Source organism: Sceloporus occidentalis, unplaced genomic scaffold (genome assembly GCF_023333645.1).
Source record: "Sceloporus occidentalis isolate IW3139 unplaced genomic scaffold, rSceOcc1.0.p SCAF_1, whole genome shotgun sequence".
Classification (NCBI taxonomy): domain Eukaryota; kingdom Metazoa; phylum Chordata; class Lepidosauria; order Squamata; family Phrynosomatidae; genus Sceloporus; species Sceloporus occidentalis.
The window spans coordinates 213,494,445-213,513,544 of record NW_028316981.1 but is presented as its reverse complement, the minus strand read 5'-3'; the positions used below and the strand labels follow the sequence as shown (position 1 = coordinate 213,513,544).

General features: G+C 42.5%; 1 protein-coding gene across 1 annotated transcript in view; it reads left to right on the top strand.

Annotated features, from left to right (window-relative positions):
• PRAG1 (PEAK1 related, kinase-activating pseudokinase 1) overlaps window positions 1-16,512 on the top strand; it is a 55,773-nt gene extending 39,261 nt beyond the window's left edge. The window contains exons 4-5 of the mRNA XM_089488823.1: window positions 3,161-3,900; window positions 14,430-16,512. Coding sequence (XP_089344949.1) covers window positions 3,161-3,900; window positions 14,430-15,452 — 1,763 coding nt within the window. The 3' untranslated portion in view covers window positions 15,453-16,512. The remainder of the gene's footprint in view (window positions 1-3,160; window positions 3,901-14,429) is intronic.
• Window positions 16,513-19,100: the final 2,588 nt, after the last annotated feature.

The following is a 19,100-nucleotide window of genomic DNA, read 5'->3' as shown; positions in this document are numbered from 1 at the left end:
GGCAAAGGCATAAAAGATGAGGGGGAGAGTGGTTCCATAGCCTCAGGCTGTCTGAGGGAGGTTAGGATACAATGGAACAGCCAGTGATGTATTCAAGTCTTTTAGTCTAAGTCTCAAGTCAGGTCTCAAGTTTCTACCTTGAAATCTCAAGTCGTGTCTCAAATCCTTGCAAGATACCTTCAGGTCAGGTCTGAGAACCAACTTTAAACATGGGGCAAATTTCTCATAGAGAAACAGCAAACATATAGTATTAAGCAATGGACTTGAGGTGAGGGTTGAGATCTGCTCAGCAGCTGGTCCTTGCTGTACCTCAGAGGACCTTTCTAAAGCTTTTCCAAAGCTTTAGAAGGATCCTTCTGCCTCAAGCCCATTGCCTAACAGATTTGCTGTTCCCTTCCAAGAAATGCGCCTTCCACTCTGTTGGCCTGCTACTCGAAGGGTGTGGGATCAGCAAGTCATAAAAATATGCACATCTCAAGTCAAGTCGAATCAGTGTGTCATTTTTACCAAGTCAAGTCACGGAAGCTACTTGAGTCCACATCACTGGAAATAGCCTCTTCACCAGAAGGAGTTAATTTGTGGGAGATGGTACATCTATGCTGGGCAGCTCAGTTATGTTTATGGAAATCTTCCTCCTGCACTAATGTGTGCAGGGACTTTTAGGAAAAAAAGAAAGCACTGTAGAAAAAAAAGCCCTTCCCTTACCCTCGCCTACACATACTTCCAACCCAGGCTATTGCAACCCTGCAGGGGCTTGGAACTGATGGTTGCTGTCACCAAGCTTCAAAAACTTATTTTTTGGGATTACTGTTCCAAGACTTCCCCAGCCAGCATAGCCAGTGGTGTAGTAAAAAAAAATATTAAAAAATGTTAAGTCCTGCATTGAGCTGCCACTGTTTTGTTTTTTTAAAAAAGAATCAAGGAAATAAGCAGTTTGGTGGGCACCACAGAAGGAACCCATGTGGAATTTGGGTATCTGTAGGCACCACACACTTGGTTTCCAAATTCCTTTTGCTCAATTTGTTTCAAAATGCAACCTGCCATATTCTTTTTAACTTAAGGCCTTTAAGTTCATAACACAGTTACAGGTTGCAAAGGGCAGCCGCTTTCTACGCAAAGAGAAAGTTTCGTTTGGATTTCCAGATCTATCGTAGAATAGATGATCGTAGAATAGATGAAAGAGGTCTCACAGAAAACAGACATATTTAAAATTTCAGCCAATCAGTTATAGGACTTGGCTGTGGCTACGTGTATACTTTACATGTTATGCTAGCTAATCAGAGAAGGGTGTTTTTTCCCTTTAAGTTACCATTTTTCATGCTAGCTGGGGAGTTCAAATTAAATACTTTTTGAAGGGTTGAGATATTACTTTGACTATGAAAAGATATAAGGACATTTCCTACGATTACACCACAATTGGACAGGGAAGAGGAAATTTATCATTGCTAATGCAATAAGACAATCAGGGGTGCTGGGGGTCATTCTGTGGAAGACAAGGCTTGAATCTAAAAAGGAAATTCAGCACACATTCAGAAAATCAAATAGGCTGATAATATGTATGTTTTAAGGGCTCATAAGTATGCTGTTTCTCTAGTTAGGAGTGACCAGACTTTTAAAATCCACATACCCATAAGAGTATAGAAATGTCAGGAAAGTTTTTAATACATTCAAAAGTAAAGGTAACAGTTTTTTTTAAAGGAGTTTATCACATGCGAGGGCTCCCGTCATGCTCCTGTCACCCAAACGTCACCAATCTGTGATGGGAGCCTCCTGGTGGGATCATGCCTGACACTATTAAAGTGGAATGCTTCCTTTTTCGTCATGAAAGCGTCAGCGTAATTGTTAGGAAAAGGGCTCATTTTTAATAACGGATCAAATTGTTATTTTAAAAAAGGGCCCTTTCCCTAACAATTATAAAGCTTCCATGATGAAAAAAGAAGCATTCCAGTTTAATAGCACCAGGCGCAATCCCACCAGGAGGCCCATGTCACAGTTTGTTGACATTTCGGTGACAGGAGCATGACGGAAGCCCTCGCGTGTGATAAACTAAAGAGAAGTTGAAATACTCCACAGAATAATTTCATGATGGTTATCTTTTCTGTAAGGCTTTATGTATTTATTTTGTTTGGATGGGGCGGGGGTCAAGACGGTTTCCTCCATTTTGTCATACTCTTAACGTGACTTGGGCTGCCTGTAACAAAGACCTCTGCTGGTTTGGCTGCTGCCCCCTCCCTCCACAGATAACCTTGGGTCAGTCTGCACCCACAGAAGGCTTTTTATGCAGCTGCAGAAGTGGCTTTTCTGGACTGAAGGTGTCAGTGAGGGCTTGGCTGTATTTCGTGCCACTATTGCCCAGTGATGTAGACTCAAGTCAATTGACTCGGACTTAAGTCGGACTCAAGTCACTTCAATGACTTGAACTTAACTTGGCAGTAAATGACACACTGACCTGACTTGGCTTGAGACGTGTATTTTTTTTAGTGACTGATCTACTGGTGCCTTTAAGCAGCATGCCAACCCACTCCCAAAGTGTGGGGCACATTTCTTGAAAGGGAACAGCGAATGTGTTAGGCAATGGGCTTGAGGCGGAAGGATCCTTCTAAAGCTTTTCAAAAGTTTTAGAAGGCTCCTCTGATGTGCAGCAGGGGCAGGCTGCCAAGCAGACCTCAAGCCCCACCTCAAGCCCATTGTCTAATGTACTTGCTGTCCCCTCCAAGAAATGCACCCCACCTTCTTTTTTTCTGTTAAAAAATAGCTCCCAGACTTGAGACTCAACTTGAGACTTGACTTGACAGTATCTTGCAAGGACCTGAGACTCCACTTAAGACATAAACATAGAGACTTGAGACTTGAACGTAGAGACTTGACACTTGACTTAAATACATCACTGCTGTTGCCCTACTCTAAGGAATACATAGAGTTGCAGGAATAGGGCCCACATGATCTTCCTTGTCAAGTGTTAATTGGAACATTTCACATAAAATACCACACCATATTTGGCTTATCACCTACGTGTTTGATTTATTATGCTTTCTTTGTATGGCTTACCTTTGTAGACAGAACCTGATACTTTGAGTCTGGCATTGTAAAATGTCTTTATTTTTCCATGCTGGTAGGAGTCTCTCCCTCATAATTGGTTTATTATCTGTGTGTGTTTCAGGACAGTCATGCAAGATGAGCCTTCGTTCACCCACCCGTACAGGGAAGCAGGTCTTTCCCTTGGTGCATTTCTCTGCATCTTCCAGCAAAGACAGGACACCCTGTAAAGACTTACAACCGCCCCCTCTGCCACAGAAAAAAACAGTCAGCAGAGCTGTTTCATCGCCTGATGGCTTTTACTGGGGACCAGCCTCTCCAGCAAGAGCAGCCATCCCTACAAGCCCCAAGCTGAATTTCAGCCAGTCAGAAAGTAATGTCTCCACCCATGAAGAGTCTTCATTTGGCTCAAACTTGGGTGTTAACCACCAAACATTTTCCTCTTCTGAGTCCTTGGAGAAAGCTTTCAAAGGATCTGCTTTCCCATTTCCATGTTCTGGTAAGAACAGCAATACCTGCTGCAACCAAAACAAAAACATGCCCCCGCGTTCATCCTCCCAGCACAGTATGTCCACCCAAGTTTCCTCCAGTTCCAGCCTCCAGCTGCACAACCTCCTCAGCAACATTGACAACAAGGAAGGGGTGTACACCAAGTTGGGAGGTCTCTACGCAGAATCCTTGCGCCGCCTGGTTTCAAAATGTGAAGACTGTTTTATGCATGACCAGAAGAGTGAGCTGCATTTTAGCGAGAACAACTGGTCACTCTTCAAACTGACGTGTAACAAACCTTGCTGTGATTCAGGGGATGCCATATATTACTGCGCAACCTGTTCCAAGGATCCCTTGAGCACCTATGCAGTGAAGGTATGTACTTGCCAGTGGCCATCTCATAATGGCAAGGTGGGGCACCTTTTCTTTTCTTTGCCAGTGATTCCCAGGAAAAATCACCAGGGAGAGGGCTCAAACAAATGATGGCTGGGACTAGAGACAACATTTAAGTAGAAGTTGCATAGTTCGGTCTTTTTTCTGTGTAGCTCCATTCCATCTTGCAATCGCACATTGGCACCACACAATCTCTCTCTCTTTCACACTCTTTCTCTCTCACACACACAAACACACATACGTAATCTCTCATACACACATTAACACTCTTTCCCTTGTTATGAAATGAGAAAAAACTCACAATGGTTTAACCTTTGAGTATTCTTTATATTCTTGGTCTCCATATAGATCTCTGAGAGTCCCCACTACTGGCTTTCCTACACTGCAGGAACTGGCTCTTTACCTCCCACTTTCTGTTTCAAATCCATAATGAGACTTTTCTTCTTGACTGTTAAATTTGGCGAGGGACATTATATTTGGAAGTCCAGGTAAACAGTGTCTTGCCCACATGTTTGTTAAAACTTTTAAAGAACTCTAAGTTAGTGGCACAAGACACTCCTTTACCAAAAGCCAAGCTGATTGCTTTTCTCCCTTCAATTTGCTTTATAATTTTATCAATAGTAACACTTTCTACCAACTTGTTTGGAACAGACATTCAGCTTGCTGGCCTGTAATTTCCTGTACCTCTAGATCTCTTTTAAATAAGAGAAAGAAGAAAATGAAGGTGGGTTTTTGATCACTTTCAGATTATTAACAAGAATGAATTTGCTTGTAATTTGTCAGCTAGGCCTAAAATGTTCTCTTTTACCTCCACTGTTTGCCTCAGCTCCTCTTTCTTTTGCCAGAATAAACTGAAACTCAAATGCAAGGCTAGGGTCAGCTTCAAGGAACTGGTCCAAAAGTTACTAAAGAACAGGAGAGAATGCAGAGCTTACAATGCATAACATTTCTTATTTGGCCTGCCAGCAGCCATTCTACTTTCCTAATGCGACCCACTGAAAACCTGGGATTCAGCCACTAGGGTGCATCTGTGCCGTGGTGCCCCTAACAGCACAGGTAGAACAGAGCTGGGCAGTAGCGAATCTTGACATCAACATTTCCATCAGATGAAGTGCCAGGAATAGGCATGCCCATATATCTCTGTAATCTATGGGATGCTATGTTTGCACAGATACCTGGTGAAAGAATGTTGAGACACAGGACCTGATTTACTGGAAAATTCTCTTTCATAGACCCCTTCAGAATGAATCTGCATCACACATAATGTTTATCACCTTTTTCTTGATCCTTAGTCTGTGTTAAGTTTTTTTTCTGTTGTGTTCATGGCATGTTACCAAAATCCCCAAGTTCATCTTGAGTCACAAGGACTAAAAATACAACTGAGCACTAAAGTCAGAAATCATCCAATCCATTGCATTCCCCATCACTTTGTACAGATGTGAGAGCTGAACAGTGGAGAAAGCAAATAAAAAGAAAAATAATTCATTTGAGATGTGATGCTGGAGAAGAGTGCTGAGGAGACCGTGGACAGCCAAAAAGACAAACAAATCAGTCCTTGAGCAGATAAAGCCAGAAATCTTCCTGGAAACCAAGATGGTCAAACAGAGGCTGTCCTACTTTGGCCACATCATGAGACTCATTGGAAAAGACAATAATGCTGGGAAAGATGGAGGGCAGTAGAAAGAGAGACGGACCCTACACTAGGTGGATAGACTCAATTAGGGAGGTCTCAGGTATGAATTTACAAGACTGGAACAGAGCAGTGGAGGATAGCAAGGCTTGGAGATGTCTCATCCACAGGGTCACCACGAGTCAAGGTCAACTTCAGGGCAGCTAACAATAATAAGATTTCTTTTAATATATATATTAAGTTATTAACAAGAGTGAATCAGACAGTGCAGACCTGTCCCAGATGCATGTAGGGATGAGCAACTGCATCTAAGGACCTGGAGATCATTTATTGTTCTTTCTTTGCTTTCCTTTGCTTTTAATGTGAGAGTTTACAGCAGGCTTTAGAGGTCTTGAAACAAATATTTACCTGGGTAGGTCTAAAACCTGCATAATTTCTTGTTGTGCCACCTGTTTCTCCACATGGTGTGAACTGTGGCACTCATTTTCAATGCATTGCACGGACAGCGTCTGCATGGATGCCAGTTTCACAAAGAAAGAAGGCCTGCCTTCCTGTTGCTCAGGTTACTTCCCTTGGTTTGGATTCCCAATGGATGCTTTCTGCAGAGTGTGATTGCAAGGGAAGGAGACAAACCTTTTTTTGTCTCCACTGCAGACCACACGCATGTGTCCCTGCATTACAAAATGTGCCTTTATTGTCTGATGCTGGCATACAGGAGCACACTGAAGCTTAGTCAGAAGAATGAAGATATAAGCTTGGCTGCAGTGCTTGGGTTCCAAGTGGGGAAATGTAGCTAGGCAATTTTTAGGAATGCTTTCATACACATTGCTGGAATATTTCTAAGAGACAATAGCATAAGGGCTCGGCAGCTGGGTTTTCTCTCGCCTCCCTCTCCCCACCACACACAATCCGTGTGATATTGTGGTACTGCTTCCAGACATGAAAGAAACTATAGATCAGATCACTGCCTGAAGTCAGGCTTCAATAGGTCTGACTCTTTCAAAGTGTGAGCTAAGACAAGGCTCCTGTCATCCCTGGGAGCCAAAGCACTGTTCACAGATAAAATAATGAGCAGGATTGGCAGGAAACTGAGCCCAAACAGTTTTTCTTCAAAAATCGCTACTCAGGGCTGAACTACTACATTTGACAGAAGACCAAAGACTGGGAATGTAGGTCTGCAGCTGAATAGGTGAAAGGAGGTTACAATTTAGAAGCAAGAAGTGGTAGCAATCCTTTTCCACTTACATTTTCTGGACACAGGTTTATAATAGTTGGGAAAATGGGGCCGGAGAAGGCAACTGCAAAGAATAAAGCAGAGCTTGGGAAATTTTATTACGAATTTTATTTGTAACTAGTTGTTTTTTATTATTAAGGCATAGCTATAAATACCCTGAAACCACCAAAACTTGTCTGATCTTGAAAGCTATGCAGGATCTAGCCTGGTTAGTACGTTAGTGCTTGGATGGGGGACAGCCAAGGAGTATCAGGTGCTATGAGCTATATGTCAGAGGGCTAAGGCAAACCACCTCTGAGTATTCTCTGCCTAGGAAAACCCAATGAAATCCACAGGGTTGCCATAAGTAAACAGGTGACTTGAAGGCACATTCACACACATGTCCCATTATGATTGTTACTCAATGAAGGAGATGACTTCTGTTGCACTGCAACTGTAATTGTTTCAGTTACTTTGGTAGTAATTATATCATGGGGAATATAGCAAAGTACAGTATCATCAAAAATCCACAAAACAGTGATACTTTTATTGGACCAAAATACACATTATACATGTCACAAGCTTTCAAAGCTCCACTGGCTTCTTCATCAGGCAAAAGAGAAAGAAAGAAAGAAAGAAAGAAAGAAAGAAAGAAAGAGGGAGATGATGTTAGTCATATTGGTCAAGATGTTGTGGTTGTTGTCCTTAGTTCAGATGGTACAGAAGGGTATTCATGCAGGTGGGCCTCTCTGCCTTCTGGCCACGTGGATACTGAGAGATTCAGTCCAGCAAGTAAACTTTAAATTTTATTAGAAAAACAAAAAGCTACTGCCTTTGAGATCCAGTTTGTCTCAAATCCTTTTTAAGGCTACAAGCCCCTTTAGGCAGAGACTACCAAATTTCTCAGGAAACCTTTGTGCTTTGGCATCAGGAAAACATTTGGTAGTAAATGTAATGGTTTTAGCTACTTTGCTCTGTTGGGAGTGTTGAGGTGAAAAGGATGGTGTGGAGAATATATATATCAGGAGAATATAGTTGCAATTAATAACTATTTTCGTTACTTTAGAAACAAGTAGGTACTTTTTCAACAAAGAGGGCTTAGAGCCATAACAATTACTGATTTTTAAACATTACTTTCAGAGCTCTAGAATAAACAGGAGGACATGTTAACTGCCCCATCTCTGTCTCCATCTGATCCTTTCCAAATTACAGTCCCTCGCTTGCCCCTCAGTTGGCTTCATATATGATCTGCAATGATTCAGGTTCCCAAACTGTGGTCCTCTGTCAAATATCTAGTTTGCCACTCAAATATATTTGCGATGGCCCTAGAAACATACTTGTAATTCAGTCTCAAGATGAGAACTTAATTTTGTTGTCTGTTATTTTTTGTGTGCAGTGCATTGACATAAATCACACTATGAATAGAAAAAGATAGACAAAAATCCCAGCACTCTGTTTAGGTATGTGTGCATCCTTTTCAAATCAGTGGGATTTAAAGGACTCTAAAGGGCCTTCATACCTATAGGCACCGGATCCTTCTGATCTTGGAAGCTAAGCAGGGTCAGCTATGGTTAGTACTGGGATGGGAGAATGCCAACGAATACTAGGTGCTGTAGCCTATATTTCAGAGGAAGGAACTGGCAAACCCACCTCTGAGTATTCCTTGCCTAAGAAAACCCTATAAAATGGATGGTGTCCCCATAAGTTGACAGGTGGCCTGAAGGCACACACTCACAATTGTGCACAGTACTACAACTCTAGAGAACAAAAATAGCATATAATGTTCTGTTTAGTATGCAGTGGAATCCTGTAGCACCTTTGAGACTAAGTAAGGGATAGAAGTTGGTATCATAAGCTTTCATGGCTTGGAATCTACAAAAGCTTATGCTACTAACTTCTTTCCCTCACTTAGTCTCAAAGGTGCTACAAAATTCCTTCACATACTGATCCAGGCTAACATGCCAGTGTCTTTTAATGTTCTGTTTAATATTCAGTTAAGGGTATGGAAATATATTTGGCAGCTTCAAGCACCCATCCTGAGTCACAGAGGGAGCAAAAGCATTTATGGACAATTTAGTGCACAATATTTTCAGTATAAAATACCATTAAAATAAATCTGAGACCCAGCATGGCATAGTGGTCTGAACAGTGGACCATGGGGCTATACAGACAGGCAGTGGGATACCACCCCTGTTTGCCCCAGATTCAGGCCATGGCAACCACATGCCACAGACTTCGGAGGAAGCAAAAAGAAGCCCCGAAAAGGGGCTTCTTTTTGCTTCCCAGAAGGGGTGCCATAGGCATGCCAATGTGCCATGTTGATACCCTTCCACACTGTGATGTTTGGGCACTGCGCCCGGCATGCGTCATCATGGCACATGTCGTGTTGATGGGCGTGCACCAAAATGGTGCTCACCACACACATAGCCCTAATAAAGTGCCGGTCTGTACAGCCCCCATGACTCTGGAGACCAGGGTTTGATTTCCAGCTCAGCCATAAAACCCACTGGGTGACCTTGGGCAAGTCACATGTTCTCAGCCTCAGTGGTAGGCAATGGCAAACCTCCTCTGAACAAATCTTGCCAAGAAAACCCCATGATAGTGTCACCTTGGGGTTGCCATAAGTTGGAAATGACTTGAAGGAACACAATAACAACAAAATAAACCACCTATATAGATATCCTTTAGACCAGCCCCTTGCTTATTTCTAACTACAGAATCCTTGGCTGATATATGACCACTGTGGGGAAAATACCTTAGACCTGGAATAAAATGCACTTGAATTGAATTCTTTTGTTTGTGGATCTTTCTGAACACTAAAGGATTCTATATTTCTTTATTTAAACAGTTAATTTACATAAGGGGAAAATGTTCCAGGCATCAGTCTAGCTCTACATAACACATCGCTGTGATTGTTATTGTGTGCCAACAAGTTGTTTCCAACTTATGGCGACCCTAATGGACACCTATCATGGGGTTTTCTGGAGCTGAGAGTGTGTGATGTTCTTTGTTCTTTGTTGCCTGTTTTATTGAATCATTTCCTGTACTGCTATGTATTTTATATGTATTATCCTACTAGAGAGGCAGGCCAGCTCCAACAGGCCTCCCTGGAAGAAGATTAACCATCCAATAAGAAGCCAAGCCCTCCCTCCAGTCCATCTCCCCTGATCCAGGCCTCGGAGGTAGAGAAGAACTGCTGCCCTCATCCCCTTCCCCACCACCCCTCCCTTCTCCTTTTGTGTCGTGTCTTTTTAGATTGTAAGCCTGAGGGCAGGGAACTGTCCAATTAAAAAGATTGTATGTACAGCGCTGTGTAAATTTACAGCGCTTTATTAAATAAAGGTTAATAATAATAATAATAATAATAACAACAACAACAACAGTGGGTTTCCATTGCCAAGCAGGGAATCGGAGCCTGGTCTGGAGATCTATAGTCCAACACTCAAACCACTACACCATATTTGCTCTCCTGCATAACACTAGGCTCCCTTTTAAAAAAAAACTTTATTTTAGGTGTCAAGGAGGATTCCATGCCTTTTTTCCAAATTCATTTAGGTGGAATTAATAACCTGCAGAATGTGAATTTTATAGCATTCTCTACAGAATACAAAAAGGTCACCAGCTCTTTTTGTTTCTTTATGTCCAACTTCATAGTGAGACAAAATTGCTCCAGGGGCCTTTGGCTCCATTTCAGCCCAGTACTTGGTATAACTAAACTTCCAAATAAAATGATAGTTAATGACAGTTCTGAGAGGCCATACAGTGCAGCAGACCTAACAAGTTACTATAACAAGCCAGTTGTTTATGGACATACCTCATGCCATTGTGTCTGCAGGGACGTAGCCAGGATTTTGGGAAAGAGGGGGGGGGGGGGGTCCAGACTAAGTGCCACCATTATAATGGGGCTTGGGTGCGGCGGTGCGGCAGCACACACCTTTCATTTTATCTAACGGAAGGGGGGGCGGACCCCAAGACACACACACCCCGGCTACGTCCCTGGTGTCTGATTTGATGGTGGTGGTGTTTTTGATTAACGGTTTTTAAAAGATGTCCATCTCGGGAGAGAACATAAAAATAATAACCTTGGAGTACAATGCATCTCTTTCTGGGGAAGTTCTAAGAGATAATATGATGAGAGTATTATACTTCGTATAAAACACTTGTATGTGTACACACAAAGCACCAGTCAATTGAGAAGCTACACAAATAACAATGTCTACATAAAGGATGCTTTTTCTCATATGATTCCTTTCCCCTGAGACAACCAGGTGGATGACGGGTAGAATGGTAGTTGTGTCCATCTTGTACACAGAGGTCCCCTACTCCTAAGGCCCTATTGCACTTACTTTGCTTCTTTCTCCGCCATTTGTTGTGGTGTCGTTTCAAGTCATTTCTACTTATGGTGACCCTATCATAGGGTTTTGTAGGGCTAAGAGTATGTGAGTTGCCCAAGATCACCTGATGGGTTTCCATGGCCAAGTGGGGAATCAAACTCTGATCTCCAGAAACACAGTCCAATGCTCAAACCATTACGCCATGCTGGTTGTCCTTTTTCTGCTATATCACTGTTGAATATCTCCAAGTGAGGGTTACAAGGAACTTCTAGACTTAAAGTCAATAAGCAAGCACATTGCTGTGTGCCTAGCTCGACATGGCAAGTTGAAATGGACTCCATAGGGAGATCTTCTCCTGTGTATCCTGAGCTAAGGTCATGGGGAAGGTAGATGGGGCCATTTGGTTTGGTTAAAATGGACTAATTAAATAGAAACAACACAGAATGTGTGGCATCTTAAACATGAACTAATTTATTATGGCATAAGGTTTAGGGTACTAAAGTTCACTCTATCACATGCAAAGCTTATGCCATTACAAATTAACAGGACTTGGGGTTGATTGTTTGTTGGTTTATTTTTATTCTAATAAACACAGATATGTTTCTTGAAAAATAAGATTTTTAACCAGTACTTTTAAAGTACTTTTTAAATGCCTTTAAATAGTCTTATTTTAATATGTAATTTTTACATATCCCGTTTGTATTTAAAGTTGTTTGGCACTGACCTATAACTGCCTCCCCAGTGTGCCACAGCTATGTGTCACAACAAAATGTGTATTACCATGCGAAGGACAAAATTGAAATGTCATTTAATGCAACAGAATTAGATTGCAGGTTCAATTTTTGTGTGCATTTTGCTAGAGAAACCTAATTGCTCAGTTTTATAAACCAAGTTTAGAATTTCCTTGGGTGGTTTAAGGTTGTTTTTCACTCAAGCCTCTCTGGATGCTTTTGGACCTAACTTTAAGGAGGGGGGGGGGTCCTGAACCATGTTGTGCTTTCTTCTTCTGTGCATTTTGCATGGTTGTGTGTATACATTATTTTCTGATTATTTAATATTTTATCATTATGAGAAACATCATAAAGCAAGACTACTTAGGGGCAGTACAGACGGACGGCTCTGTCCCGCCCATTTTTGCCCTGCGTCTGTGCTGCCGCATCCCACATTCTAGGTGGCTCCTTTTTTGCACCATCATGGAGGCTGCAACGCAGCCCTATGACGCCTCTTCCACCCAGAAGATGAAACCGCAGCCTTGTGATGTAATGGCGCAAATAGTAGGGCTCGATGCATATGGGTGCTGCGCCATATCAAGCCCTACTATCGCTGCAAATGGCCCGTCTGTACTGAGCCTTATGAGGCAGGAGTGGATTGAGTGTGGACCTCCAAACCTTGGGCTCCCATTACCTCCCTGCCTCCTGCTCTTGAGTAGGAGAGAGGTACCCCAACAACTGCCAACTCTGTCCTAGCCTCCTTTATAGGGACATCCCAAAAGTCAGTGACAGAGGCAAATGTTACTGAGAACTTGTTCACCAGCTTCTGATTTTACAAAGACAGTCCCTTCCTATGTGCACACTAAGAAGGCAAAGAATATTTGAAAATAAAATGTGGCCTTCCACATTTGCTTATTTGATTATTTGCAGTTTTGATTAATATAGTCTGTCTAGGAATCTCTAGGTCCTCTAGTGCAACTCAGCCAAAAGTTGACAATAGAGTTGTGCTGGAGACCCCAGAAGTTACTAGAGAAAACTCTTCTCTAGGCATTTGGAGGTCATCCAACATGATTCTGTGATCAAATTCTGGCAGATGTTGACGACAAAGTTGCACTGGGGGACCTGGAGATTCCTAGAGAGGTGTTCTCTCGGGTAAAAAGAATAAAGGGGGGGGGGGCGTTATTTGTGTTTTTTACACATTCACAGGGTTTCTTCACCTCTAACCCCAGTGAATGTGGAAGGACCACTGTATTCATATCTTAGAGCTTGCTCCCATTAAGCACATCTTAAAAAGTCACAAAGTTACCAAAGAGTCTTAAGTCACATGAAGACATCTATGAAGTGAAATATAACATCCATAACACATCTAACTAACTTTACCTGTTCTGCCCACAATGCCATTGACAATTCCATCTTCAGATGTTCATTGTGGAAGCAGGGAGTCTGGATATCTCTGTCCAGCTTGACAGCACACTTCTCAGGAGATAGCAAGGTAGGCAGCTCCCTGCCTACTTCTTCATCAGTCCCAAGAAATCTCTCTCACACCATGTAGTGCTATGTTTTTATAATCTCTCTCCTTCAAAGGATCTAGAAACGTTCATACTTTATCAAAAACAGGTCATCTCACTGGAGGTGTGGTGTGTCTCACGATCTTCAGCAGATCCTATGACATTGTAGTTGTTGTGTGCCTTCAAATCATTTCAGACTTATAGTGACCCTAAGGCAAACCTGTCATTGAGTTTTCCTGGCAAGATTTTGTTCAGAGGAGGGTTGCCATTGCATTCACCTGCGGCTGAAAGCATCTGATTTGCCTCACCCAGTGGGTTTCATTGAGAGCAGGGAATTGAGCCCTGGTTTTCAGAGTTACAGTCCAACACTCAAACCACTATGCCACGCTGGCTCTCAGTTTATGTCATACTGTTCCCCAGTTCTAATGCCATTCACACCTTGGTTACCTGGAATTTGCCCTTTAGTGTCCAAGATAACCTCAGGGTACCATGATCACATACTCCCCAAACTTTATACAGTTTGGCTAGGATGATGGGCAGTTACAATACAACAGCATTTAGAGGACACAGTTGCCTACTTTGTCTTTAGAAGGTCTCAGACCTGGCAATCTGAATCTGTTGAATCCAAATGCATTCCTCTCAAGATCACTTCTGCAAATGGTTGAGTAGTCCTGTTGTAACTTCTTGCTCAGTGAAAACCAGATGGCACAAAAGACCGATAGCAACATGTTCTGATAATGCTTCAAATTCTGTCCTGGTTCCTCAGTTTCAACAGTCTGATCTGAACTTGGACAAATTACCCATTTGGATATAATTCCCAGAATCCCACCAGAGTAGGATGGTCAATAGCCATACTGGTTGGGGGATTCTGAGAGTTATAATCCAAAAGATAAAACTTTCTCAAGCTCTGGATTTTATTACCTCTTTTTACCTCTTATTACTTTGCTTTTCAACAAAACTTTCCTGGTTCTACCTGCTTGTTTGCAATTTAGTGTTTGTGGATAAATGTTTCTCTGGAACCAGACCTTTATCTCCATATCTTTCCCTCCATCTTGCAATGACCTTTTATTGCAATGAGTCTTTTATTTCTGATACATTTCTATTTTCTGTTCACAGATATGTAAGTCACAAGACACAAAAGCTGCCATTTCCTGCTGCAGCCCTTCTGTTCCTGTTCACTTCAACATCCAGCAGGACTGTGGCCATTTTGTGGCCTCTGTGCCCTCCAGTATGCTGAAAAATGCTCCCATCGAGGGCCAGTACCCTTCCCATGCTGCCACTGAGCAAGACTGCGTGGTCGTCATTACTCGAGAAGTGCCCCACCAGACTGCTGCCGACTTTGTGAGGGAAGGCAGGGCTTTCCATCAAGCAAAGCCAGAACAGTATGAACGGCGGGTTTGTTTCCTGCTCCTGCAGCTCTGCAATGGGCTGGAGCACCTGAAAGAGTACAGTGTTATCCACCGAGATCTTTGCCTCGAGAACCTGCTTCTGGTGCACTGCAGGCCTTCTCTCAGCAGCTGCAACAAAACCAAAGAAGACAAGCACTTGCCGAGGCTCATCATCAGCAACTTTTTGAAAGCCAAGCAGAAGCCAGCTGTGACCGAGTCGAAAGGGAAGAAGAACCAGGCCCGTCTGGCTCCTGAGATTGTTTCTGCCTCCCAATACAAAAAGTTTGATGAATTCCAAACAGGCATCCTCATCTATGAGCTGCTCCACCAGCCCAACCCCTTTGAAGTGAGGGCCCACCTCCGGGAACAGGAGTACAGTCAGGATGACCTCCCTCCACTCCCCAATCTTTCCATTTATTCCCGGGGACTCCAGCAACTCGCTCACTTGCTGCTCGAGGCCGACCCCATCAAACGCATCCGCATTGGGGAGGCCAAGCGGATACTGCAGTGTCTGCTTTGGGGTCCCCGGAAAGACCTGACAGATCAGCCTCTGAACCATGAGGAAGCCCTCCACAGGGCTCTTCACAACTGGATTGACATGAAACGGGCATTGCTGATGATGAAGTTTGCAGAGCGGGCTGTGGATGCAGAGCGTAGAATTGACCTGGAGGATTGGCTCTGTTGTCAGTACTTAGCCTCTGCAGATCCATTGTCTCTGCCTAGGTCACTGAACCTTCTTCAGCTACTTTGATTTCCATGATGTTTTTCAAGTGTGGTGTCCATGACGTTATGAGAAATTCTGTAAGGAATTCCCATTGTGCTATGGTATTTGAGAAAGACAGACCATGTTACATAGCCAGACACACACAAAATGATCAGACCTGATGGATGTTTCATGATACATGTTATTGTGTTGTAAAATTATAAATAGTGTACCTGGGACTGCCACCAAGTGTATTGTTTTCTGGGTAACCCTTGCAAGCCATTTTGTCTCATGTGTGTTTTTCCTAATATGAATTTTGTTCTGGCAAGGCTTTATTTTATTATTCTTGTGGTGAATATGTCCATTTTTGGAACTGTAAAATACTTGACAGTTGAAAAAAAGCACAGTGTTATTTTCCTGTACCGTCTCCTAAAAAACAACAAGCCAAATCCACCTCAGCCTGGCAGATGCAGATAGGAGGAGGCAGTGCTACTAACCCACCCCAACTCCATCATAGCTTTGCTTGCCTGGGCCTTTCCTTTCTCTCCTGTTCCAACTCTGTCATGCCTCTTTCAGTCGCTGCCTACTCAGGATACATGGATTCATGGAAGGATAAGATCTTGTAAATCAAAATAGATACAGCAAGACAATTTGGGGCTTTGAAGTCTTGGGAGTTAGCTTCAGCAGTGTCTCTCAAGCTCATGTTAAGCAAATCTTTTCTCTGAATGCGCCCACCCCATTGAAAAAGACTTCCTATTAAACCAGCATCTTAAACCTGCAATTATGGCAGTTTCTCTTGTGGTCACTAGATCTGCCTGGGCCTGTGAGTTGGTTAACTGCCCAGGTCAGTAACAACAAAGCATCTGTGTTGCAATGCGTTCTGTGAACAGAGATGTCAGGTAGGAATGGAGAAATCTGCCAAATGTGGCTTCTTTCCCAAGCTTTTAAGTTCATTTTGGCCTCTTCTTGCATCAGCTTGAATTCTTCTGAGGAAAAAAAGTAAGCACAAAAATGTTCTTGTGTATTTCTCCTATTATCTACACACCTTTGTTCACTTTTCCTCATAAATACCTTTTGCAGGCAGTTTCCCATAACGAATTTTGATAGTTTCTACTAATGTTTCCATTTTTAAAAATAAATTACATCACAAATTTTGGAAAAGTGCAAAAATGAAAAAAGTTATAGCTACCCTTCAGTTTGTGTATTGGTTTCAGAAGTGTAAATTAGGTGCAAACAGATTAAAATATGTACTGAATACATAATACTTCCCATCCCTGATTTCAGGTGCAGATCAATGTCAAACATTTTCCTGAAGGTAGGGACAAGGGGAAGAGTTATGAAACATCCTCCATCACATACAATTAGATCCATTTTGAGAAGCGCATAGAGCATTCTGAAGAAAAAATGGTGTGGGGAGAAAAGAATACCCCAAAAGTGCTGGTCCTTGAAAGGCTGCCAGTTGTTATTTGCCATCAAATTGACTTTGATTTTTGGTGACCTTATGAATGAGAGACCTGCCAAGAGACTTATTTAACAGCCCTCTTTTGGTCTTGCAAACTCTGGCCTATGGCTTCCTGGATTGAATCAATCCGCCTGTAATGCAACATTCATCTTTTCTTATTGCCTTCAACAATTAATGGCTTAATGCAATTGTTCTCAAACTATGGGGCAGGATTCCCCCAGGAAAGCAAGACTTGGAGACCCTGATCCTTCCTCCTTTTCCTCCTCTGCTTCCCAAACATTTTCTATCCTGAAGGGAAAGATAAAGGCAAGGAGGGCCCTTGGAGCCTCTGCCTGAGGGAGGAGGAGAAAGAGAGCTACAGTTGGCCCTCTGTATCCATGGTTTCTTTATCCACCGATTCAACCATCCACGGTTTGAAAATATCTTTTAAAAATATAAATTCCCAAACACCAGCCTTGATTTTGCCATTTTATGTAAGGAACACCATTTTACTATGCCATTGTATTTAATGAGGCAAGCATCCACAGATTTTGGCATCCACAGGGGGTCCTGGAACCAAATCCCAGCAGACACTAAGGACCCATTGTATTTCCTTATAAGCTGTTAAAATAAGGATATACGTGAATGTGTGAATGAAAACACACACAGTGAACTAACAAAATATTTTAATTGATATTTTATTGATAGATCATGTCAAGCAGGGGGTTGACAACTTCCAGATGTAGATGTAAACTAAGGTAAAAAAATTGAGAATCACGGGCTTAATGGAGGATCAATAAGATCCAGAAGTCTCTGGATAGAACTCACCCTTCAAAACCTTGGAAGGCTGCATCTAACCCTTTTGTGCAATCTCACATTCTCCACACAATGATAGTTTTGTTCCCCCAGATAGTTTTGTGATCACTTCTAGCTTTGGAAAAAGCCCCCTGCCCCAAGGCAAGTCAGCCGTGAGCTAAAAATGATGTAAAAGCAAGTCAGCCCTGCACTAAAAATGATGTAAAATGGTTCATAATATCAAACTGAAGTTGTGATTGGCACAAAATGAGAGGTCTGTATGAAGTGCAGTGAGGTTGAACTGGTTTGGGTAGGTACACTTGGGGGGCCATGCATATCTCATGCAGCCCATGGGCCACATATTGTGTGCTGTTTGTACAGAAAACGAACTTCCTAAGAGCGAATTCATAAGGTGCATTTTCTTGTTGCCACTGTTATTCTGTGCATATCATTTCCGTGTATGCATCTGTGTTTTTCAGCTGCAGGAGATGGGAATTAAAACCTTGGCTTTCTAGGGTAAAGGCCCACAATCTGATAAACATCCTTTTCTTCAAGAAACTTGCACGGAGGCTGTCAAGGAATCCTTAAAGCCCCACCAGTCAAATTGTTTACAGAGGAAAGAGGGGAACAATTGAGCCTTCACACTGCCGGCTTTGTGCCATGCATATGAAAAGCAGCATCTGGTTTATTCATCATGGCATGACTGGCTTGGACATCTTCCCACTTTCCCATACAAAACTGATAGAGTAGCCAAAGAAAGGTTGGGTGCTTTCAAGAATTCTACACCAGAAGGTCCCAGAAAAGATAAGCAATCTGGCAGGGGTTTTGAGAATATATATTCTTGGACAACAATTTGTTTTACTGGTTGAACGGAGTTAAACCCTCTTGCCTTCCTTCTTTCCCAGGTAGCCAGCTCCCAGCTCTCATTGTCATAAATACACATTCTAACCTTGCTTGAGCTCTTAGGTTGAAATTGTAGAGACCATACAGCTTGATTCGACCTTAGAGGGGAACTATTGTGCACCTTTTTGTTATACATTATGTCCTCAATGTAACTTTTAAAATTTTGTTCATCTTAATCCATATCATGTCAGACTGCTGTTAAAGCAGGGTGGGCAGCTGTAGAGAGGAGGAGATGGGACAATTCCCCCAATCTCCATAAGAGATGACCCCAGCCTGGAATACTGTGTCCAGTTCTGTGCATCACAGTTCAAAAAGGATGTTGATAAGCTGGAGTGTGTTCAAAGAATGGCAAGCAAAATGGTGAAAGGTCTGGAAACCACCAAGTCCTGTGAGGAGATGCTTAGGAAGCTGAGTGGGTTTAGTCTGGAGAAGAGACGTTTAAGAGGTGTTAAAGTAGCTCTGTTTAAATATTTGAAGAGATGTCATGTTGAGAAGGGAGGAAGTTTGTTTTCTCTTGTTCCAAAGACTAGCACATGGAGCAATGGATTCAAACTACA